The sequence below is a fragment of the Trachemys scripta genome, chromosome 9, assembly GCF_013100865.1.
Source record: "Trachemys scripta elegans isolate TJP31775 chromosome 9, CAS_Tse_1.0, whole genome shotgun sequence".
Taxonomy (NCBI): domain Eukaryota; kingdom Metazoa; phylum Chordata; order Testudines; family Emydidae; genus Trachemys; species Trachemys scripta.
In genome coordinates, this window is record NC_048306.1 from 47,223,315 (window position 1) to 47,248,768 (window position 25,454).

The 25,454-nt window shown below is 52.7% G+C and overlaps 1 protein-coding gene across 13 annotated transcripts in view; it reads right to left on the reverse strand.

The window, feature by feature from the left end:
- Positions 1-25,454, reverse strand: part of KIF1A (kinesin family member 1A) — a 188,133-nt gene that overhangs the window by 40,454 nt on the left and 122,225 nt on the right. For 7 of the 13 annotated variants that reach the window (XM_034781051.1, XM_034781046.1, XM_034781049.1 and 4 more), the window contains 11 exons: positions 20,077-20,195; positions 18,181-18,266; positions 17,346-17,484; positions 16,940-17,108; positions 16,259-16,349; positions 14,066-14,184; positions 13,470-13,525; positions 11,634-11,742; positions 6,953-7,019; positions 6,739-6,823; positions 5,563-5,668 (listed from right to left, as the gene is read on the reverse strand). In XM_034781051.1, the coding sequence (XP_034636942.1) occupies positions 5,563-5,668; positions 6,739-6,823; positions 6,953-7,019; positions 11,634-11,742; positions 13,470-13,525; positions 14,066-14,184; positions 16,259-16,349; positions 16,940-17,108; positions 17,346-17,484; positions 18,181-18,266; positions 20,077-20,195 (1,146 nt within the window). Of the gene's footprint in view, positions 1-5,562; positions 5,669-6,738; positions 6,824-6,952; positions 7,020-11,633; positions 11,743-13,469; positions 13,526-14,065; positions 14,185-16,258; positions 16,350-16,939; positions 17,109-17,345; positions 17,485-18,156; positions 18,267-20,076; positions 20,196-25,454 lie in introns of all 13 variants that reach the window. The other 6 variants (XM_034781045.1, XM_034781041.1, XM_034781042.1 and 3 more) reach the window with 1 other exon arrangement.

The window sequence follows — 25,454 nt, forward strand, 5'->3', positions numbered from 1 at the left end:
AGCACAAGATGCACATTTCTGCAGGAAAGTCGGACTGAAAATTTGCTGGTGTTGCCCTGCACTGTAATTCAAGAGTGGCTGTCTACAGCACTCACACAGTAAAACTGGGAGTGATTTACATGCTGGAGGTTCTGTGTGAGCAGACCAGAAGTCGTTACTCACAGCGAGGCAGTGTAAAAGGCACCCTAAGCTAGAGAATTGAGGGGACACAGCTGTTCAACAGTCCAGACTGTACCCTGGGTAATGTCACAATCCCATCCTCCCATGGGAAGTTTGTTGCGTTGTAGTCATGCTGCTCCCAGCATATGATCAAGACAAGATACGCGAAGTAATATCTTTTATTGGACCAACTTCTGTGGTGGAAGATACAAGCTTCCAACCTTCACAGAGCTCTTCAGGGATATTACTTCACTGATCTTGTCTCTCTCAACATGGGAAGCATGAGACAGAGCAAGAAGGCCAATCAAAGGTCCCTTCTCCACAATTTTTTGGCTTTTTAATAGTCTCATCTTTCCACTTCTCCCATCTGCTCTTTGCCTCTTCCTACTTTTTGTTGCCTGCTTCTGTATTTCCAGCACCCCCATCACAATGGTGTGTATATATAGCATCTATATATCTATATCTATATATATCCCCACAGTCTCCCCCCTGGACCTATTTCCCTATAGCCTCCCCTCTGCCTTTATATCTCTGCCTTTTTCTCCTCCCCTCCCCACAAGTGAGCAGTTTATTAATGATATTGACAAGCACCAGTTACCCTTTGCTGGCTGGTGCCCATTAGTTATGGAACTGGGAACTTTTCTTTAAACAAAACTAAATTACATGCAAAAAACCCAAAATTATCCGAGAATTATGCACAGTTATACATTCAAAAGTCAAGAGAGCCAGTGCTAGGGTTGAACATACCTTAGCACTGCTTCTTGTGTGTATGCACGTACAGAGGGCCATATCCCCGATTGGTATAAATTGGCACAGCTCCATTGACTTCAGTGGGCCAGATCCCCCTTGGTATTAACTGGCACAGCTCCACTGAAGTCCATTCAATAGTAAAACTATTACATAGTAATAAGATGACCCCAGTATCCCTGCAGCCTGCAATCATATAAAGATTTGACTCTGAGAAGAGAGTGCATTAACTTACAGTTCCAAACACTTTCCCCTGGTAATGTCCAAAGAACAAGGGGCCAGCCCTACAGCTGGTGTAAACCTGCAATGGAGCCATGCTGCTCTACACCAGCTGAGGATCTGGCCCATTATCTCCTTTCAGCACTCAGAGGGTCAGACCAGATGATCACATGATGATAGGCTGAAGGGGAGAGGGATAGCTCAGTGGTTTGAGCATTGGCTTGCTAAACCCAGGGTTGTGAGCTCAATCCTTGAGGGGGCCATTTAGGGATCTGGGGCAAAAATCTGTCTGGGGATTGGTCCTGCTTTGAGCAGGGGGTTGGACTAGATAATCTCCTGTGATATTCTATGATACTCCTTTCTGACCTTAAAAACCTTGGGGCCTGATTTTCAGCTATGCCAAGTTATACTGATCTGGCAGTGGAAAGGGGCCTTAAAATGGGTGTTCACTTTGAGGCCCCATTAAATTTGCAGAGGGATGTTAAGGGGCCTTAGCAAAACTGAGAATTCAAGCCAGTGAATCTGTGTCTCCACGGAGGTTTCTTTGGTAGAAATTCTGTCAAGCAGGCCAGAGAATAACAAGCTTGGGTGAAATCCTGCCTCACTGGAGACAATGGCAAAACTCCCACCAACTTTAGTGAAGCCAGGGTTTCACCTGTTATGTCCCTTCCTTCTACATGCAGCTTGTACATTGCTCCCAAACTCAGCTATGTTGCTTCCATTTCTCTCTCCTTAATAACCTTCATACAGTATCTTTTCCAAAGTGCCCCACCCCATCCACGCACTGCAGTCTAGCCTCTCACGCAGTCTGGGTCAGCTCCCAGCTCCCCAAAACTGCTCCTGGGCCCAAGCTGGAAGAGGGTACAAGAGGGGGAAGGATTGTCTTTGCCAAATGTCACTAAGTTACAACAGCAGCAAAATCGGAGGAAAAGCCAGCCAGAGGAACAGAGGCTAACAAGAGAGCAATCCAAACAAACAGGGAAGCCCAAGGGACAGAAACGGAACAAAAGAGCAGCCCAGAGACGTGGAAGAGAAAGGGAAGTCAGTGGATGGAGTGTCTGGAAATTAAAGTTCTGTCTCTGAGGGGGAGGAAGAGTGCCCAGGACGGGAGTGGAAGTGAAGAAAAAAACCCAAGGGAAACAAATACTACCTAGGCATATCCGAATCAAGAAACTGCCTGCAAAAACACAAAACAATCACATGGTTAGTGTGGGTTCAAATGGACGGCGGCAGCAGCAGCAGCAGCACTGTAAGGAAGTGATTCAGAAGCCTAATGCCTCCACGCAGCCCCTGCTGCCCTTCCTTGCCTCATGCAGGGCAGCAGGGTTGCAGCCAAGGGGCCAGGCACCTTGTAGGCATGGGTGGATGTGTGAGCAGCGTGCTGAGGGGCAACGGCTGTGGCCTGGGTTGTCGTCTGGGGAGTCGTAAAGGGGAAGAGACCAGATCCCCCTCCTGACGGTGGTGACAGAGTGTGAACAAGAAACATCCTTATCTGGGCTGGCTAGGGTGAGGAGCAGGAGTGACAATCCTAGCTGCAGGGGCTATTTGCAGTGGACACCTAAAGCATGCCTGAGCCTGTGGGGGAAGAGCCTGGGGCTGCTGGCGCTACAGGCTAAAGCCAACTCCTTGAGGGCCTACGTAACACCTCCACAGTGAGAGCTTTCCTGATTCTCCTCAGGAACAACTTACACTGAAACATCAGTGGTGGGGGAGAAGGGCAGTCCAGGGGATGGTCCCAAGGCCTGCTTGCTGCAATGAAGACTGAAGGACATACAAGAGCAAAGCAGGGAGCAAAAGCAGTTCAGAAAGAGGGTTAGATGCATCCCATTCCATTGGCTCTCATCCCTTTATCCCTACATCCAGGATCTCCCCATTGTTAAGGTCAAACCAAGCAAAAAGCCCATGCAGGGTTGAAGCAAAGGAAATTTGTGAAGATGTTTCCTTCCATTGTCCTGTGGAAATTCAATCCTCTTTTCCTTTTCACATGTTCCAGTTACCCCTCCTTCTCCCTGCACCACCCCTTCTGCCCATGCTTCTGGTCCCAGTTGAGGAGAGAGGCAGTGAGCCAAGGTTTCCATCCCTGGGAGAGAGCAGTGCATTTTCACACACCCAGTTTAGATTCTGGGACAGAAAGCTATATAAAAACCTGAGGCCCTGGGTCCCTCAAGTTGTAAGCAATGCCTCCCCTTTGCTTGGTAAACAGTCTTGTGACAAGCAACTCTGCAAACAAGCACCTCTCCACCCTCTCTGGAGAACTCCATGCCAGGACTGAAATCCCCTGCCCAGAATGACCTCTTCTAGCGTGCAGGGCTCAAACAGGGAGGAAGAAGAGGGAGAAATTCCCAAGGTGCTACAGCATTGCTCTCATGTGTGGAGTAGGGCAAAAGAATGAGCACTGCAGTCACACTGTGCTTTGTCAGATTTAATGGGCCAGATCCCCAGCTGGTGCAAATCAGCCCTAGCTCCACTGGAGTCACTGAGTCAGATCCCCAGCTGGTGTAAATTGATGTGGCTCCAATGAAATCAATGGGCCTGATTTATACTAGTTCAGGATCTACCCCTAATTCTTCCAGCTGTCTGTTATACTGTTTCTCAATGACCGGTCCGTGGACTGGCGCCAGCTCTGAGATTTCCCTGATAAAGTTTAGGAAGGCAGCAAGCTGGTCCTTGGTATCAAAAGGTTGAGAAACGCTGCATCTATTACACTGTGTTTGTTTTTATCAATTTCTGTCTTGCTCAGGACAGGCAGGAACAAACAATCTGAGCTACCCTGAGAGGTGCTGCAGTGCCGCTGTTCTGAGTCCCTGCTCCCTCTGAACACTGCTGCTGTCACCTTCACGCAGCGTCACCTGCATGGCGTCTGACAGCACGCAGTGGAGCCTGCCCTACTGCCCTGATCCAATCCTTTCCTCAGGGTCACTCACTGCTCAGTGACTCTTCAGACGCAACTGCTTGTCACGTGACTCACGTTTCGCCTGGCCCACCTTTGCCCTTCCCCACTCCTCTCATATACTCACTCCAGCAACCTGCTGTCTTGCTCTTGCCCCCTCGGTCATCCGCCCAGCTGGTGAAGGGCTCTGCTGGCCTGGGGCAGAGCGCTGGCCTGTGGGATTGCTAGGTGAGGCAGATTATGTAAGTGAGCACACAGGCTCACAGTGGGACTCACCATTTCTCCTGCACTGAGCTTTCTGGGTTTTAAACTGTATTCCCTCAATTACACCATGTGCCCATAGGCAGGGCAACCCTGGCAGGAGAAAGGAAGAGGAGATGTTCCCAAGGATGCAAGGAAGGAAGCTGTGACAGGGACCAGCTCAGTTTCCTTCCTGCCATGCTCCAAGGACAGGCATTACAATGCTTCACGATGGCCACACACAATGCTGATGTTCCCTGTGTTGCTAGTGATGATCTCTCATCTCCTCTATGCGAATTACAAGCAAGCACTGTGACTAGTGACTGCCCCTGCTTCCTGATGGATGTGCTCCCAATCTTCTCCTAAAACACACTGTACAACCACTTCCACCCAGAATCCATCCCAGCGTGGACCCGTGACAGCTCTCCAGGCTAGACATCTTGCTGGGGCTACCCTGTGCTGCAGCAGTGACCTGGAGCTCTGCTCTGTGGTGCCAGTAGCAGTCGCTCCACAGCCACTACTGACCTACTGACTGGTTATTCATTCCCAGGTTGCTGCTAGGATTCCGAGTTCTGGTGTTTGCTGCCCCCCCTTATGACTTAGCCATAAGCATCAGCACTAGCAGAGCCCCTATAGGCATCTGACTGACACTGCAGCACACAGCTATACTGGATCTCAGAGAAGCCTAGGTGACAGTCTCAGCATCTAAAGGGAGGTGCATACAACACTGCCTAGTTGAATGTAGGGCCATGGGGCCTCAACACCTTGGGTCAATGCTGCTACAACACAGGGACGGGGATGGCATCTTAAAATCCACAGGTGGGTGAAAATCCAAAGACTCCTTTGATGTTGGTGTAATATTTTGAAAATGTCACTGGGAGGTGAGGCCCCCTTTGGCACATGCCCATGGCAGCCCTGTGTGGTGCAAGGAAGACCTGCCTCAGCAGCCTCAGGTGAAAGCTGTCAGCCAGATAATGATCTTGGATGCCATCAGTGTGTGTTTTTGTGTGTGGCGGGATTTGGGGAAGCCCACCTCGAATCCTTGGGCTTCTGTGCATTCTCCACTGTTCCTGCCTTGTGGTGCAGCCATGTCACCATCCCGCCAGTGCCCAGATGCAGCACAATCACCGCCCCTAAATGGTCCTGCAGCAGCAAGAAGGACCTGATGGGCAAGACCTTGGGGGTGGGAGGGAGTGAAGCCCCCATAAACACAGACAGCCCTTGTCAACCTAACTGGACCAGACATTGCCTAGTGCCACAGGACACCAGGGCAAAGTGAAGAGACGGCAAAGCCAGGCCAGACCCACCGATCATCCTGGGAGGGGTTGACATATCCAGACGACAGGATGTTCAGAGACAAGATGTTGGGGTCAATCAGAGACTCGTCCCCTTCTGGGGTGTTTCGGATCCGACCTGCCAACACACGTCAAAACACACCGTTTGGAGGATGGGCAGCGGGGGGGGGGGGGGGAGGGGGGGGGGGGAAACAGCTCAATGGGGATGGTTCACAGTTCCAAGTTGCATAGCAGAGTAAATGGTAAAGGTGAGACTTGGGGGAAGATGCTTAATGTCAGCATCATATCCTCCTTCAGCCCCTTGGGACAGGCCCCTATATCCATCCCTTCCTGCTAGAACCTAGAGACCAAACTGCCCAGGCTCATCCCCATGGGTGGGAGGGTGCATGGCTCCAGGGGGACCACTAGGAGGAGCTCTGTGTGCCTGCTACCACACCCCTCTGCAGGTCTGGCTCACTCCCTTCCACATGGCCGGCCAGCCCCACAGGCCAGTAGCCTCCAAAGGCCATGGAGAGGGGGAGGCATGTCCTTCCATCTTGTCCCCTCCCCTACCTGTAAGGATATATGGATGGAGCCACTCCTGAGCTCCCCAAAGCATAGTCTGGCCTTTACATGGGCTATGCAATGTGAGGGGCTCCTTGCCCCTTCCCCTCCACTATGCCCCGGGCAGAGAGCAGGCACCGAGAGGGCCCCACTTCCCCAGATGGGGGCGCAAAGAGCTGGCAGAGGCCCCCCAGTCTAATCCGGGGTGCTGGCAAGAATAATGGGGGCACAGCCTCAGCTGGTGGCAATTTCCATTGAAGTAAATGGAACTCTGACCATTGACAGCAGCTGAGAATCCACCCCGGGACCCCTGCTGCAGCAGCAAGGGCCTAGCAGTGCAGCCTTGGCTCCTCGGTAATCAAGGAGGGGGCACCTTGCTGAGTGATGTGCTGCTGAGCATGAGTACAGGGGGTGCCAGCCGGCCCCCAGCGATCATCTGCATTATTTCCCACAACGGGCCTGACAGAGTAGGTGGAGCGGGAGCCTGGACAAAGTATCCAAAATCTTTCAATGTCAGAAATCAAACTTACAAAGTATGAGGGAGAAGAGATTATGGGAGAGAAGGGAATGGGAGGGAGCACACAGGCGTGAGGATGCAGAAGTGAGACGTCTGCTCAGACCCTGCCAACCAGCAACTCTGCTTACCTACAACCAGCTCTCGCACTTCTTTCCAGCGGACAAGGCTGCTGTTTTCATGCACTAACGTCACGGTGATCCTCCTCTGGATTCCCTGTCAGCACCACGCCAAAGAGAAAAGGGCAGTGGTTAAAACCAACAGCCCAACACCCAGTTGTTATGGGGATTAGGAAGATGGGCCAGTGGAGCGGCACAGGGACAAGGAGCAGGGCAAGGACCATACCTGGTGGAGCAGGAAGGTTCCGAGGCACGGCATCCCTCCACGGTGATCAACGACGGCAGGAATGTAACTGAAAAAGGGAAAATCAGTGAAATGTGATCTGAGATGGAGATGCTCCTCCCCATGTCAGGGCCTGGACGATCTCACCCCGCCACTCCAGGGTCGGGGGATCTCACACACGCACCCCACAAGTCCCTGGGGATCTCACACATGCTCCCCCCAGGGCCCAGGGGATCTCACAAATGCATCCCCCTGGGTCCAGGGGATCTCACACACCAATCCCCCAGGGCCCAGGGGATCTCACCCATGTAACCCCCAGGGCCAGGGGGATCTCGCATTCGCATCCTCCGAGGGCCCGGGGGAACTCACACTCGCATCCCCTGAGATCCTGAGGGATCTGACACACACACCCACAGATCCCAGGGGATCTCACACATGTCCCATTCAGAGCCCAGGGGATCTCACACTCGCAGCCCCCATTGCCTGGGGACCTCACACACGCACACCCCAGGGCCAGGGGGAATCTCACCCATGCACTTCCCAAATCCCAGGGGATCTCACACTTGTATACCAGAGAGCCCAGGGGATCTCACACATGCACCCCAGAGGTCCTGCGGGATCTCACACATGCACCCCCAAGACCCGCGGGATCAAACACTCACTCCCTAGGGCCCTGGGGATCTCAAATATCCACCCCCAAGGGCCAGGGATCTCACACAAGCACCCCCAATCACTGGGGGATCTCACACAGACACCCAACAGGTACCGGGGGATCTCACATACGGACACCCCCAAGGCTCAGGGGATCTCACCCCCCTCATCCCCCAGCATAAGTGATGACTTCCTCTGTTCCCGGTGGGTGCTCGACCCCCACCAGATCCCTGGCTCCGCTCCTACACCGCCCTCACCCCTCCCCCATTCCACCCCCTTACCTCAAGTCCCCTCCCCTGCCCCGCCGCTTCTCCACCTCCTCCCGAGCATGCCGTGTCCCCGCTCCTCCACCTCAGTCCCAGAAAGGCGTAAGCAACGCCAAACAGCTGTTACGCAGCAGTGCAGCAGGAAGTGCTGGGAGGGAGGGAGGGTGAGGAGCAGGGATGTGGCGCGTTCTGGGGGGGGAGGAGGAGTGGGGAGCTTGGCTGCCGATGGGTGCAGCGCACCCACTAATTTTTCCCTGTGGGTGCTCCAGCCCCAGAGCACCCACAGAGTCGGCGCCTATGCCCCACAGGGCCCGGGGGATCTCACATACGCATCCTCCCAGGGTCTGGGGGATCTGACAGATGTACCCCCAGGACCCGGGAGATCTGACACATGCACCCCCCAGGGCCTGGGGAATTTGACACAGGCACCCTCCAGGACTTTAGGGATCAGACACATGCACCCCATAGCTCCTGGGGGATCTCACACATGTACCCCCCACAGTACGGGGGAACTCACACACGGACCCCCCAAAGTCCAGAGGATCTCAGACACTTGCACCCCGAAGTCCTGGGGAATCACACACACGGACCCCCAGGGTCTTGGGGACCTGACAAATGCACTGCATAGGGCCTGGGGGATCTCACACATGCACCCTCCAGGGTTCGGGGGATCTCACCTACATGCCCAACAGGTCTTGGGGGATCTCACCCATGCACCTCCCACGGCCGGAGGGATCTCACACTCGCATCCCCCAGGGCCCGGGGGATCTCACCCATTCACCCCCCAGGGCCTGGGGGATCTCATTCACGCATCCCGCAGGGCCTGGGGGATCTCACACACGCACCCCACAAGGCCCGGGGGATCTCACACACGCACCCCCAGGGCCCAGGGATTTGAGACAGGCACCCCCCAGGACCTGTGGGATTGGACACATGCACCCTCCCAGAGTACGGGGGATCTCACACACGCACCCCCAAAGCCTGGGGGATCTCAGACATTTGCACCCCATAGTCCTGGGGGATCTGACACATGCACCCCACAGGGTTTGGGGGATCTCACACACACACTCCACAGGTCCTGGGGGATCTCACACATGCATCCCCCAAGGGTCCGGAGGATCAGACTCATGCCCTCCCCAGGGCTCGGGGGATCTCACACATTCACGCCACAAGGCCCAGGGGATCTCACACATGCACACCTAAGGGCCCAGGGCATCTCATACACATATCCCCAGGACCTGGGGGATCTTACACTCGTACCCCCCAGGGTTTGGGGGATCTCACGCACCCCACATGGCCCAGGTGATCTCACACAAGCACCCCTCAAGGCCTGGGGGATCTGACACATGAAACCCGCAGAGCTTGGGGGATCTGACACACGAACCCCCCAGGGCCCGGAGGATCTCACCCCCCCCAAGGCCTGGGGGATCTCACAAACACATCCCAAGTGTCTGGGGGAATCTGACAAATGCACCCCCAGGGCCTGGGGGATGTCACACACACACCCCTCAGGGCCTGTGGGATCTGATATATGCACCCCCAGGGCCCAGGGAATTTGACACAGGCACCCCCCAAGACCTGTGGGATCTCACACATGCACCTCCTAGGGCCCGGGGGGTCTCTCCCACCCACCTTCCAGGGCCAGGGGGAACTCACACAAGCACCCCACAGAGTCCGACGGATCTCACACAAGCAACGCACCCCCCACGGCCTGGGGAAATCTCAGACCCGCACCCCAGAGGTCCCGGGGTATCTCACACATGCCCTCCCCAAGGCCTGGGGGATTTCACACATGCACCCCCCAGGACAAGAGGGCTCTCACACACGCACTCCCCAGGGCACAAGCTCTCACACATGTGCACATCACAGGACCCTAGGGCACGCGCACACACACACACACACACACACACACACACCCCTCTTGTGATTCCCATTTGTGTTGCCAGTGCCATGCATGGAGGGTCCTGATGACTGGAAGAGATTTGGGCTCAGCCCTTCAGCTGGCAAAAGGGCATTCCAATGTCCTGAGCCCAGCCCAGCACACCGGAGACGAGACACAGGCGGGACAGGCCCAGACTCCATAGGGGCCATGCCTAGGAGCGAACAGACTTTCTCCCAGAAGCAGCAGCAGGTGACTGGATGTCTCTGATCATCAGTGGAGCCCTTAGAGCATCCCAGACTCAGAGGTGCTTGAATCCTTTATTGGCTGAGTTTTGCCTGTTGGTCCTGGCTGGGAATTACCCACAACCAGATTGTGATTTTAGACATTTATTTGTTATGCCCAATTGCCCAACCAATACTTTGTGCCAACATTTTTTTAAACCCATGGTTTGGTTTTCCAATGGATCCCTGTGAGAATTCCCTTTGGCGCCATGTGACTGCTCCCCCAAATCCCATGGTGTTGTGTCTGCCTCCTGCGTGGGTCACCTAAAAGCAGCCACATTTGCAAATTATCGATGAACCACCATCACCGAATCTCTTGTGTGAATCCCCAAAAGAGGCGGCTGTGGGAGCAGGGCAGATGTGCGACGTCTTCACTATTGGTGTGACACCAAACAGACGGGGCATAAAAAACTCCTTCAAATGAGAACTCTAGGCTGGAGGTGAGAGTCTAGACAAGCCATTGCAAGCACTAGCCCAAGGAACTGTGGTTGGTTTGCAATTGCTTTTTTGCTGCATTTGTCCCATGCTCCCCAGCTGCATGCTAGCACCACTCCCATGTCCCTCATTTGTTTACTTGTGGCAGGCTATTTTTATTGCATCACTTATTGCCCCAACTCCCAACATCTTGTCAATCTTTCACCAGCAAATCCCACCTGGAATGCATAGGAAGGCCCATGCTCCTTCCGCTGTGGCAGTTCTGAAGACCCCTGTAAGATCCCTTAGCTGCACATAGGCTCATTAATGAGTGTGCTTTGCAAAGATTCTCCCCAGGCTCTTCCTACAGCTACCAAGCAATTCAAAGGCTGCTGTTGATAGTGCAGGGCCTCCTACATGTGCCCTGTACCTGGCACTGGGGCAGCTGCTCCCACATACAGTAGACCTTTCATCTGGCAGAGCTATAATTAAATCAACAGCTGTGGCTGGCTGCTGGGGTGGGAAGGTAATTGTATTACTGTCTGATTTCCTCTTCTCATTGTTCTGCATGAGGCAGCTACATCAGCACAATTCTCATAGCTCTTTGGACCACACTGTGCTTTGGGGAGAAACTTGTTCCATTTTGCAAGGGACATCTCAAAAAGTGACACTGTGGTTTGGCATAGAATCATAGGCCTGGAAGGGACCTCAAGAGGTCATCTAGTCCAGTCCCCTGCACTCATGGGAGGACTAAGTATTATCTAGACCAGGGGTAGGCAACCTATGGCACGTGTGCCGAAGACGGCACACAAGCTGATTTTCAGCGGCACTCACACTGCCTGGGTCCTGGCCACCGGTCCAGGGGGCTCTGCATTTTAATTTAATTTTAAGTGAAGCTTCTTAAACATCTTGAAAACCTTATTTACTTACATACAACAATAGTTTAGTTATATATTATAGACTTATAGAAAGAGACCTTCTAAAAACTTTAAAATGTATTACTGGGACGCAAAATCTTAAATTAGAGTGAATAAATGAAGACTCGGCACACCACTTCTGAAAGGTTGCCGATCCCTGATCTAGACCTTCCCTGACAGGTGAGCTCCCCAGGATAGGATTCCCCCTCCAGCTCCCCCGACAGTAGGACACTCTGGTTCCCTGGTCAGCCCTCAGCAGGGGATGGTACTTACTCGCCATTGGCCTCCAGCTCGCAGATCTCAAAGAAGACCATCAGATCGTATTTGCACTGGCAGGGCCCGGCGCTGGGGCGCGCCAGGGTGCTCAGCTTCGTCGCTGGCACTACGGCGGGCAGAAAATAAGACTTACAAAGAGGAAAGGAGAAGCTGCTGAAGTGTGAGCTGGACTTACTGCACCACTCAGGAGATGTGTGTCAGTCAGAGCCAGGACCACTGGCAGTGACTGTCTAGGAGAACAGCTAGCCGAGATCTAGCCCCAGCTGGAGATGACCGCTGACCCAGTGCACCCAGTCAGATTCTGTGAACCCATACTCCTGTCTGTAGTCCCACTGAAGCCAGCTGGCCGACATAGGGAGCAAGGGTACGAAGGATCAGGCCCGCACAACGTATACGAGAGACGAGACACACACAGAAGAAGTGACTGCTGCTTTTGCTAAGCTCTGGCTGAGCATCGCCCTCTGAAAGGCCAGCCTCCTCAGGTGCCCCAAATTTCCTGGTGCCCTGCGCAGCTGCATGCTGCTCTAGCCCCAGCTCCGGCTCTTCCCCAGGGCCCCCGCCCTACTCTGCCCCCGCCCCGCCCCTTCCCCACCCCAGCCCCGCCTCTTCCCACCCCTGCTCCGCCCCAGCCCCGCTCCCACTCCCCTGAGCTCTGCAGCAGGGCCGGGTCTGTACTCACCAGCGGTGGGAAGTGCAGACCCAGCTCCAGTCACGCCGCCGGTGAGTGCTGGGGGGGTGGTTCCCCCTTGCCCCCCAACCCAGTCCCGCCCCCCCCCACAGAGATCTAGGGCCTCCCCTCCCCCACCCCGCGGAGGCCTGGGGACAGCCCCCCTGATCCCCCTCGCACAGGCCTGGCAGCGGGTGGGCTGCGTAGGGCCCCAGAATAGTTAGGGACGGCCCTGAGTGGAATACTCAACACTGAGGTTACAATGCTAGTGAGCCACCAAGGAATGACTCTTCACGGATGACAACGTTTAGTGAAAGGATGGGGGCTTCCCTGCAGAAAGAGAAAGGGATGAGGAAGGATTGCTGGAGTGCAGGAGGTACTCAGCATGCCAGTGGTTAGGCCTACTTCTGAGCTAACCAGATCCTAATGAGCAGACTTGGCAGGTTTAGAGCGCTGTGAATTATCCTGCGCTGATTTCTTGATACTGTCAAGATTTTCTGAGGTCCTGTTCTCTACTACCAAGTTACCAGAGGGCAGTAACCCTTGTCCAGTAAAAAACCAAACCACCTGTGCTAGCCATCACTTTACTGTGCGGCCCACGGGCCGCTCCAGCCAGCATCCCGCTTTACACTCAGCCATCGCCATCTGGGCCCCTTTCTGCGGCAAATGCAAAAGGGAAGGTGGCTAGCATCATCAGGCATACCTGTTCATCTCACCACCAGGACTGCTCTCTGCTGAACATTCCCACAGAAATAGCTCCCCCCACCTGCAACTCCCAGGAGGTTTCCCAGACGAATGGTTTCTCTGTAGAGCTACACACCATGGCTGGCTCTATGGACATTTCAAAAAACCAATACACCACGAATACTGGCTAGCCTGGAAAGGTCTCCTTCCCCCACTGGAGTGGCTTGATTTACAGAAGCCATCTTAAGAACGTTATGCAATGCATCAAGCTAAACAGCATGAGAACCCACAGACAATTCAGCCTGTTATCAAAACACCATCTCCCATCACGCAGACCCTTACTGTGTACAAAACCAGGTGACCATGGTGTTATTGCAGAGAAGTCCAGCAAGGAATGACCAATTCTCCCCCAATTCCCATGTGCTTCAAGTTGTGGCTTCTGCAGCCTAATGTACTTTAGAAGGGGAAAAACAATGGCCTACCTGGCTTGGACAATGGCATGACCCGGGGGAAGTGGCGTCGGGATGGTCTCAGTGGGCTATGGAGAGAAGAGACTCAGATGAAAGAATGCATGCAAAATAAATGACTGGTTTAGAGAAGGCAGAGCTGAAGCTCCCCTCTTCCCCATTTCACAACACAAGAACAAGGGGACACTATGAAGTTGGAAGGTAGAAAACTCAAAACCAACAAAAGGATATACTTTTGCAGGCAACATCTCATTCGACTGTGGAACTCACTGACACATGATGTTGAGGCCAAGAATTTAGTAAGATTCGTCTTTATTTTCATACATGTTAGAGGAATGGAAAACTCTGGCTTCTTAGCTAAAGCTTCAAGATGCTGCAGAATTCAGTACTGCTAAGCTGTAGATACCAAAGAGTGTTTGCACAGAATTTATAGACCTGATCCATAGCCCACAGAAACCAATGGAACGACTCCCATTGATTTGGATAGGCTTTATCAGATCCTAGGTCCACGCTACATGAGGCTCTGGTTACAACGTTAAAAAATAAGTCTGAGTCAACAAGAGGGGTGAGCCCATCCTCTGGATGTTACCCCTTCCCTACACCACACTGACCTGAGCACGTCCTTGCAGAGAGGAGGGAAGGGATGTTGCTGATAATGCCCAAACACCTCAAACACAATCGGTTGGCTCTTGATGTACTCAATGAATGACTTGGTCACCTCCACTGCAATCTGAGAGAGAGGGAAGCAGGGGACAAGCAACAACGCTTTAAAATGACATACAGCAGCAATCCATTCGTCTAGGCCCCTATCCAGCAAAGGATTTAAGCATGCGACTTCCACGGGATTACTCACATTCTTAAGGTTAGACATGTGATGGACACAATACTTTGCTTACTAGTAAATGGTATTTCTCCAAGGAAACAGGCTCAGCTCACCCCTCTGATGGGTTTTTGCTTATGTCACACTTACACAATGATGGCATAATGCTGCTGGTTTAATTTCCCCAAAGCTAAGGCAGCCCTTTGATTTCTGCAGGAGGAGGCAGGGTGAATATTTCTGCATGGGAGTGGTTGGTCTTCCAGAGCAAAATGGTGAGACTGGTCTAGAGGCTCCTCACAGAGACACTCAGCGTCAGAAAAATCTGGACCCATATTGCCAGGGGTTACTTCAGAGAGGTCTAGAGCTTTTCTACACCAGGTCCTTGAAGGAGAGGCTAATAATGTCAAACTAAATATGAAAAGCAGGAACCTCAGGAATAGGAGCCATGACCTTCACCAGCAGGACCGAAAGAACCTTAACAATGGCCTTTATTCTTCTCTCTGGAGCTGGCTTTCCAGGCTTCACCTTTAAGCCGGTCCGAGGCTGAGACAGTGTTTGTGGTCATGTGAGAGTGGACACAGGGAAGAGAAGGGGGAAGGATAACAACCCTTAACAACCTGGTCTGCTGGCTCTTAGGCCGGAGGTGGCCTGCTGTCAGCCTGAGGACCTGTGCTGCTTCAGAGAGAGATGATGGTTCAGGGGCACGGCATGTTAGATACAACAGTCTAGAAAGTTTGGGCTCCTTGTCACAAGAGTGTCTTTTGTTGGTTTTCTTTGTAGCACTCTTTGGTTTCTCTGCCATTCTCCTCTCACACAGACACACTCTTGTCTAGAAGAGACTTAACTTGTTGACAAAAACCTACCCTGGGCAAGTTCAGCAAGGAGGGTGTGACAGAGTGCTGGCTGCAGCACACTGGTCACTGAAGGCTGCAGGCGTAATTGGAGCCTACCAACCTGTTACTGGTGGGGATTACTGACACTTGGGGGCCAGTGCTGAGCTAACAGGTAACTGGCTTAGTTCCTGGGAGGATATACAATTGGGAGGACCAGGAAGTAAAAGGGGAAGCTTGGAGGATGGGGGGGAGCTGGGTGGAGGAGAGAAGCTGTGTGCTCCTCCCACTGTGTACCTGCGCTGTGTCCTGTCCTGTTTGGAAACAGAGGGCTACAGGGGCCCGTAGTGGGCCAGAAACGGATAGTTGGTGTTTGTGACGGAGAACCATGAACACAGGCGAGGCTGTGCTACTCACTGGGTAGCTGAAGAAGTGCCCTGTGACAGAGGGGAATGCCTGTGACAGTCAGAAGGACACACACATGGTTTCTTCCCCCACCAAAATGCAATCAATGCATTTTTTTCCAGACGCAGATCAAGTGTGATATATGTGACAACCCGTTAACTCGTGAGCTAAGCCGGTTCACTCAGAGGAGCACCTTGTATGATCTCTGATCACACACTGTAACGAGAAGGAAGTTCTCAGATCTCCAGGATAAAGCAGCAGCCCATTGCAGAGTGTGAAGTGTATTACCCCATGGGCAGAGAGGAGAGCACATTGCCATGTGACTGGGAGGTGGTGCAATTGCTGCTGTCAAACTGGCAGTGGTAGAGTGGGATTAGACTAGTGGTTCCCAAACCGTGGGGCACGCCCCTCTCGGGGGGCATGGTGGAATGTTCAGGGGGACGTGGCGGGATCTGAACCAGGCCCCATGGGGGGCAGGGAGGAAGTGCCACCCAGTCCCACTCTGCATCCAGCTCCACTCTGCTCCCACCTCCAGCCCCAGCCGCAGCTCCACTCCCGGGCCTGGCCCCAGCCCTGGTTGTGGCTCCACTTCCGGCCCCAGACCCTGGGCCCCGACAGATTCCCTTATGGGGGGGGGAGGGGCACAACAGAAAAAGTTTGGGGAGCACAGGATTTGAAGGTTTCTATGCTCTGGACAGACCCTGAATATTGCGGGGCAGAGAGAAAACAGCCTGGGCAGTGATACTAACGTTCTGGACATGATAGAACCCTAGAGGTGGTCCTCGTCCTGTGTTCTTCAAGGGCTCCGTTGAAAAGGCCTCATCGTGACGATGGATAAAGCTGTGAAGGGGGAAGATTGTTACAGCAGCGGTGTGGTCGGCAGGGTAAAATGAGAATGACAGAGCGAGGTGGGAGCCAGCGTAGACTACCCCAGGTCTGAATGAAGATGACTCATTTCCCCTCCCCCCAGGGGCCTGCACTCTATAAGTTCAGATAGGCTGCTACAGAAAGTCAGCTCTCCATGGGCCTGATCCGCCACACACTGCTGTCCGAGACACCCACTAACTTTAGCAGGCTTTGGATCAGGCCTCATGTGAATGAACAGACTAATTTTGCACTGCGTGACTCTCTCTCGGTTCTTTCCCTCTTTCATGAGGCATTGGTCAAAAATTCAGAAGCGAAGAGGACAGTGTGGCCAATCTAGGTCTGGGCGCTTGCCCTTTCCCATCTCAGGGCTACCCAGAGACCCCTTGCCACGTAGCTGAGATCCCATTTCATTTAGGAATCCAGCAAGGGCAGGGCGGTTGCGTGCCTCTGCTATCTGTTCATGACGCTCCTTGGGGAGTGCAACCTTCTGATTGAGGCAAAGGCAGAGTGGGAGGAAGAGGGAACAAACACCAGCAGAGCAGAGGGATCTGAGGACATCTCACTTAAACTGGCAGAAGATATCTGCATATTCTGCAGAGATGCTGGAGGCTTGCAGAACTGTCACTCGGAAGGTGAAGATGCTGCCCAGTGTCAGATGGTCCAGAACTGCTTCCAATGGGTCATCTAGAGCAACTTTCTCTGGACTGTCGAGGAGGAGATCATCTGGAGTCACTGGGGGAGGAGGAGAGCCATTAGAAAAACTCCAGACAGCATCCATCAAGGCCTAGTGAACGTCCGGCATGCCACATACCAACACAAACATTGCTTTCAATGGAGCTGGCAGTTCACACCCTGCTGAGGCTCTGGCCCTTTGCAATCCAGTGAGCAGTGAAACATTCTTTTGCTTCCTACTAGGTATACAGCTCCCGCCCAACGCCACTTCCCCCTGGACTAAAACAACCCTTTCACCTGCACAGGTGTTGTTGTTGACTTCATCTGCAGAAGGTCCGATGTCAGTTATCTGCCCCTGGCCTTCAACAATCCGCAGTTCCTCCTGCGAGGTCCCTGAACGAGACATCCCTGCCATGGGACAGGCCTCAGACTGGAACTGCCAGGCACAAGGGGAAATGGAACAGAGAGGCTGTGTGTGTAGGGAGGCCGCAGTCCTTACAGCACGCTCACCCTGCTAACGGCCATGAGCAGCCTTTTTGTCTCTTGCCTGGCATGCCTTCCCCTCTGTACTGCGTGGCAGACACCCAGTCAGGCATGAGAGGCTGCAGCTTTTATCTCCTCTACCACAGCAACATCTGAAGCCTCAGCGTAAACGTATGGCACACAGATTGGCCGAAGGGACAGGGTCAAGCGGCCCAGGGAATCCGTAATGAGAGAGGGAGCCTTTGGCTGCTAAGACATTGTTCCAATCTGAACTAGGTCTGTACTGAGTGACTGTCATCTACCAGCTGTTCACTGGCCTGCGTGAAACGAACCAGAGGCTCCAGTTCCATTCAACAAGGGCAGTGCCCATGCCACTCTGCTAGCAGGCCACTGCAGTCACGGTGTTTGTACTGGCGTGGCTGAGGCCAATCTTCAGGCCCACGAGGGATGTGGTCATCACTCCCTCTCCTAACCCAAAGCGCATCATATCTAGGGCACTCCTAGTCTTCTGCAGTCTGAGACCAATAGGCTAAAATATTAGGAACGGACTTGTTATCAGGATATGAATAATAGGAGGACCCAATACACTCCCCAGCAAGCTAAGGTCATAGAAAGATATTCTCACCTGGGGCTGGCTGCCATACTGTACCTTCTCAAAGTGCTGATCATCAAAGGATATTTTGGCTGTCCCTGACTGCCGTACTCCTGAACCATAATCCGGGGCTTCTTCATCCGCTGAAAGAGGAAACACAGCAAGACATTACAGGAAGGCAGGAAAAACTCGCTCCCAAAGCAGATCGCAGCCAGAGTCAAGGTCTCTGGGATTGTGACCTTTCATACACTGCTCCCTGAGTTTCTTCATCAAGGAATGCTTGAGTGGTCACTGGCTGCAGAACTTGATGAAAACCAGTGAATTCCAAAAGGCAATCATGGAAATGTTGCAAGAAGTGCTTTCCAGCTTCTGTTTCAGAGTCAACAATTCTGCATTAGCTAACAGCCATCTATGTGCACACTCATCTATAAATTGGTACCAACAGCACCACACTAATGCCCTTGCTAGTTAAGCAGATGATGGCCCAGATCATAAAACCATGACATGACATGGCAGAGTTTTCAGTTCTTTGCAAGACCATCCTATTAGAATAGCTTGTGTGCATGTGTGAGTTGGGGACAGTGGTTGTACTTGCAGAACAGAATATGTACCTGAAACGAACAGTACCAGAAAAAAGTATTGCTATTAATTTTTCTCAGCCCTAGATTTATCATGAATAGAGCCAGATCCTGGTGGAACTGACCCCATCTGTGAATCACCTTGCTCAAGGTGACTGATAATTCACAGATGGGTCAGTTCCACCAGGATCAGGTTCTATTCATGATAAATCTTTAACGGGCCCCACTTCCCCTCGCATGCCATGAGTGAGAGGTCTTTCCGGATCAGGTTGGGGCCAATTGATGGGGAAGCATGGAACTGAATGAATTGGACAAAATAATTTTCTTCTCACCCCAGGGGACAGCAATTTGTCCCGGTAAGGCATGGATCTTGGAACATATTGACACAGGCACACGGGAACTGATGCTGAATTGATTTACACCACGTGTAACCCACTGAAGTCAGGCGAGTTGCATGGGGTGGGAGCAGCACACAATATAACTCACAGAGTGATGAGTGCTCTCTTGTGGTAGTTCTAATGACAGTACAGGAGATGCCTATTGGACTACAGCACCCACAATTCCTGCCAGTGGAAGCTTGATGTCCCTGTATTACTAGAGCAGGAAAACATTGCATGGTGGCCTGTGAGTGGCATACCTCCTGGCAAATCCTGTGTGTGTGCAATACTCCACTGGCCCACTTGGGGCCGGGGGTCTTGTGCACAATGCAACAGGGAGAGCAAGGTCTAAAGCAGGGGTGGCCAACCTGAGCCTGAGAAGGAACCAGAATTTACCAATGTACATTGTCAAAGAGCCACAATAATACATCAGCAGCCCCCCATCAGCTCCCTGCTCCCAGCGCCTCCCACCCACTGACAGCCCCACCGATCAGCACCTCCCCCTCTCTCCCCCCGCACCTCCGGATCAGCTGTTTTATGGTGTGCAGGAGGCTCTGGGGGGAAGGAGGAGCAAGGTCACGGCAGGCTCAGGGAAGGGGGCAGGAAGGGGTGGAGTGGGGGCAGGGCCTGTGGCAGAGCCAGGGGTTGAGCAGCGAGCACCCCCTGGCACATTGGAAAGTTGGCACCTGTAGCTCCAGCCCTGGAGTCGGTGCCTATACAAGGAGCCGCATATTAACTTCTGAAGAGCTGCATGTGGCTCCGGAACCATAGCTTGGCCACCCCTGGTCTAAAGAAATGCTTAGGCTGTGGACTAATGGATTGGTGCCACCAGCCCGAGCACAAAGCATGGGGCTCATCACGCTCAGGAAAGGGCATATGTCTCCATGAAATGTAATGGCCCTGAGAACTGGCTCTCCAGACTCACTATGGCACTGGGGCAAGGCCAGCTCAGAGCATCCGCCTGCCACTGAAAACCCATTGCTGCTTGCCCAATGTACCTGAGATGGCCTGGACTGCCACGCGCAGGAAGCCTTTCACCTCGCCCTTCTCGCTGACGATGGCAACACGGTGCACTAGCGGCACTGGGTACAGCAGGTTGCTGAGATACACGAATGCCCTGAAAGAGTTAAGTAACACAGGAGAGGGGTCACTGCGCCCCCAGCCTGGGGTTTCCAAACACGCTCCGTGGCCAGATGGCAGCTGGGCTCACAGTTCACCGCTCACATCACAACATGGTGCTGCAAAGCAAAACTAAAGAAAGGCAGCCAGGGTCAGCCGGAAGTGTGTGTGGGGAGGGGATTCAGCGTGCTTAGGACAGGCTGGTGGGAGGCAGAGCTACAGTAACATCAGGTTCCTGCGAAAGTGGCAGCGAGTTAGTGAGCACCAGCATACCTCTCGGCCTGTCATCTCCCTTGGGCGCGACAGCGTCGTGGGGAGGGCTGAGGAGGGGGCTGTGTCGGTGCAACAAGGAAGCTAGAAAGAGGACCTCTTGCTGTGGAGAACTGGAGAACTAGGACGGAAGGTGCTGTGAAACAACCACGGGTCTGCTGCAGATTAAAGAGTGTGGGGAGGGGGACGGGCAAGAGGGGACCAGAGTGGGCAGGGGGAGAGAAGGCAGAGGAAGAGAGAGGCAGGAAGGAAAAGGGAAAAAGAAGAGGAGAAGGGGAGGAGAGAGAGTGAAGGAAAGGAAGTTCTTGGTTAGAGCACAGAGCCTCCTGCAGACAGGCTGGGAAATGCAGACACCTGTCCAGAGTCTGAGACTGAGAAGCTATTGCAATGGTGGGTTTTCAGCCTGCTTTAAGAGCACATCCCCTGGATAGTGTATGAAAACCTATCCCCAAGAGGGGCAATCCTGCCTTCAAACAGGGGTCTGCTCAGTCAGTGCCCAGCTGGTAAAGCCTCCATGCAACAGCCAGGGGGCAGGGTTCAGGCTCCCCCCGGACTGAGCCCCAGAAAGCACCCACCTTGTGAACGCAGCTGGCTCCTCCGAATCAATCACCCTGCTGTGTGCTGAGTAGTACCCTATTGCCATGGAAATCAGCACGGCTGCCTGCGGAGTAAAGAGTGCTCGAGAGGCCCTATGCAGCCGTGACACCAGACAGGGAGTGGACAATGCTCAGTGAGTCACACCCAGGAACCATAGGCCAGAACCTCAGCTGGTGTAAATCAGTGGAGCCCCACTTACTATGCCATTTACCCCAGCTGAGGATCTGGCCCTGCGAGTTCAATGCCCAGGCAGCAGGGCAGATGTGGGATGCCTGAATGCATGAGTGACGATGCTGACACCTCACTGTACCAGTTATGAACAGGGGCCAGCAGGAGGCGGACTTAGACCTGAAGCCCTCCCCTGAGCACTCCCAGGAGGAGAAGCTGCCTGTCAGGCTGGCGGGGAGAGCCCCTTTCCTTGGCCAGACCAGCACCAGTTCCATCCCCCTACCCAGAAATCAGACACTAGCTCTAACAGGGCTTTCTTTATGCAAACATGTAGAACCATAGAGGGTTCGGTTGTGCCCTGGTGCCACGCAGCCATTTGGGGAGCACACGGGAGTGGGGGCTGCCATCCCACTGCACAGACACATCGGGCCCTTCTGGGTGCTGGGGCTGCCTGCCCACCAGCAGCCAGGGGACCCGGAGGAGGGGTGGCGAGTGAACACTGGCTCCACCCCCTATGCTGACGCAAGAGGAGGAGTGTGTTACATTGGCAATGGCTGCAGCAAATCACTCCCCCCTACCCCCCGCCTGGTACAATCACGTCTGCCTGAGTCGCGGGTGCCTTCCATCTGTCCCCTGGGCTCAGCCTAGGGCTCAGTCTCACCCTAACTAAACAAGCAAGCAGCACAATGACTATGTTCATGTACACGGAGAAGCTGGAGGCTGCCTGGAACCCCGAGATTTCCAGATGAGTGATCTGCTCTTGCTTCCCAGCCCTTGAGACCCCATCTGTGCTCAGCACTTGGGAGGCAGCGTCTTTGGATGGCAACTGGCTCCAATCTCTCGCTGCTATTGCCTCTGTACGGTGATCCAGGACAACATTTTCAAGAGTGGTCAGTGCCTTGGAGCACTTCGGTTTCTGGTCGTCCAAGCTGGGGATCTGGCGTTGGCGAGTGTCACAAATGGTTACCTACTCCAGTGCACCAGGAAGAACTGGATCAGTGGTGGAATGGAGTACATCTGGTCTGCACTTTAACACCTGGGTGAAACTGTACTCTGATGAGAACATTAATCCTGGACAGTAACTGAATCTTCACCTGGCACTGGTGCTGACTGAAGACTGCATCCTTACTCTCTGGCCCTTTACATTGTGAACGTACAAAAAGTTCTGAGAGAGAAAGGCAGCCAAAAAGAGAGGAAGACAGCTGCAGTTTGTGCTGTCTCCTTGGTGGTATTCACGTCATGTAGGCAACCGCAATCGAATCCGAACACATCCAGGATAAGAGAGGACACTGGGGTGGAGACAGGGCTGTAGGTGATCTTAGTTCTGGGGGATCAGTTTTGCCTTGTGCAGGGCACACTCTGGAGCAGACTACTGATATGTGTAACAGGTGACTTTTAACGTTGAAAACTTGCACATTTAAACTTCATCCTTAAAACTGTAGGCCTGGCAGCATCACACTTCCCCTTTCAGCGAGGTCATCGGAAGGCTATTACCAATTTGCCATCTCTTCTTGACTGAGGATTAAACTGCTAAGATTCTACCTGTAATTAGACCAGAATTTCGGAATGCAGCCCAGAGTCCAGTCTCAGCCAGATGCACCATCCCCTTTTCGCTGCTGAAAGGACATTTTCAGATGGCCATCACTGGAGCTAGAACCAGAACCTTGAAAAGGATTTGGAAGCCACGGCAGAATGTGGTACACCCATCAGTCTGGGCTACCCAGAACCTGGGCCGCCGCATTCTGAAGAGTTTGAAGCCTCTCTGTGGTCTCCCTAGAACCACAGAAATATAGGGCTGGAAGGGACCCCAAGAGGCCATCTTGTCCTTCCCTCTGTACTGAGATAATGTCGCAGGAAGCCTAGCCTTGCACTGGTGTAAACAAGTATCCCCATGACTAGGCCCACACTGCAGTCTGCTGGCTAATCAAAACTGGGATAGGTCCTTGCTGGCCACTGCCTCTATTTAGGAGCAGCAAACTGTTTGCCAGCGTCTCAGGACTGCACCTCCCCTTGACGATCAGAGGGCAGATGCTCTCAAACAGTGGGCAAGGCCATGGATCACATCAGCTCCTCAAAATGCTTCCCCCTTTCCTATCCACATCACCTCTGACTCGTAGTGAGCCTGCTCAGCTGCCTTCCATCCAGGGGCTGAGTTCTTTCACAAAGCTGCAGCATGCCTTTGTCCAGGATGATGAGAACAGGCAACAGAAGTGGGAGGTTCCTTTCAGCAGGAGTTTTGTAATGACCTCAGTCCACAGTGGCATTCTGTGTGGTCAGCATATTCCATCATCAGACTAAACTTGGTACTGGGTGTACAAAATTCCTCCCCCCATAACTTTTACTGTTGTTTGTAGCTGGTCTCCAGATTGGAAAAGCAGACTGATAGGCAGCCATCCCCAGCCCGCGTCTGAAGGAGTGCAGTGTGGAGCCTCTACAGGACTGCATCATACTCATGCTCTGATGAATGGAGTGGCATAGGTTTGAAGGAAGCAAAGCCACTATATTAACAAGTATCCCCACACAGAGTAGCTAGGGTGCTTCTTCAGAGGGAGGCAACCAAGATTCTGTGACTATCCCTATGTGGTCAGCTTTGTTATCTGTACATTTGGCTCCAGCGCCCTCCCTCAGAGCAGAGGTTTGACTGCTGAGCTGAAATATCATCGTAAAGCCTGGGTGATTCCTGCAGCAAGGGCTCAATCCTGCACCCGGGGAAGTCAACGACAGCGATCCCTTTGACTGCAATAGGTGCAGGATCAGGCCTCAAATGTCCAGAGGAACTTATGCATCTTGGGGCCTGAGTCAGCTCCCTCTGGAGTCAATGGGAATCTTTCCACTGACTTCAGCGGCAGTTGAATTGGATCATTAAAGCACAAGGCAAGAACCAGCTTTAAACCCCAATCCTACAAGGTGCTGAGCCCTTCTTGGGAGATGCAGAGTATCTTCCGTTCCCAGTGAATCACCCCATAAGATGGAACTGCAGGGTCAGAGGATCGGAATCCTCTTGAGTGTCCGGGATCAGATAAGGTGCCATGCTCGGGGGAAGGAGGGAATTGAGTCTGGCGCCCACTTGAATGCTCTATGATGCCCTGTATTGGAGATGGCTTTACTTTGGTGTCTGTGAATACAGATCTGACTCTGGGCATCTTGCAGAAGGATCATAAGCCTGTTAAACTTCCATCATAACAATATGAAAAAACAGGTGAGCACATCTTGAAGCAGACTGAAACCAGAAAGGTTGAAGAGGGAGGAAGAGGAAGAGAGGAATAGGGAGAGGGAGGGAATGTGTCACTAAAGGAAAAGGAAGGAGGGCAGAGACACTAACCACAAGATTGGTGAGGTGCAAAGATGGCATGCTCAGACCAAAGAAAAGCCTTTCAAAAAGAAGACAAAAGTGAAATAACCCCCAATTTTTGCTCAAGCTTTGGAGAGAGAGCCAGCAGCTAAAAAAGAAAAAGAAAAAAAAAGAAAAAAAAATAAAGAAAATAGGGGGAAAACTAATCAAAGACAAGGATCCAATCATAAACCAATCCAAGCACACTTCACGAGAAATGTGATCGGCATAGCTGCTGCACAGGGAAAGCCAATTCTGTGTCTGACTCAAAAGAATTGGGAAGATTCAAATGGAAAAACCTCCCAGGAACATCCCACAGGATGGGGGGTTCGGTTCATCTGGTAGTTTGTTTTTAAAATCTCTGATTCCCCCAAGAGGAAAAAAAAAGTGGAAGAACCCAGCTCTTTCAGTCTGAGGCTGCAGTGACTCTTATCCCAGCTTCCTCTCTCTCTTTTCTGGTCCCTTCTCCTCCCCTTCTCAGTCCCATTGCCCAAGTCGCATTGGCTGGAAAGAAGAACTCAGTTTCTTAGTTTCTTGCCTAGGCTTCTTGCTTTCACAAACATATTCGCAGCTCACAGGCCAAATTACGACCCAGTGTAAATGGAAGCAATGCCACTGACTACAGTGAAGCTGCAGCTGCTTGCACCAAGTCTGAATTTGACCCAATTTTTAAAGGACAGGAGTCCCTGAGACAACTATGGGCAAAACCTCTTCTTTCCCCTTGGAAAAGTCTGAAGCAGAACTGGGCTATCTGGTGCCATGCTTGGCAATTTCAGATGGTTTTCTCTAGCAGAATGAAATGGTGGCTGATTGAATCAAACATGTCACCAATTTCACAAAATCTGGAGTTCTTTTCCAGAATGAGCCATTGAAACATTCTGTTTTCACTAG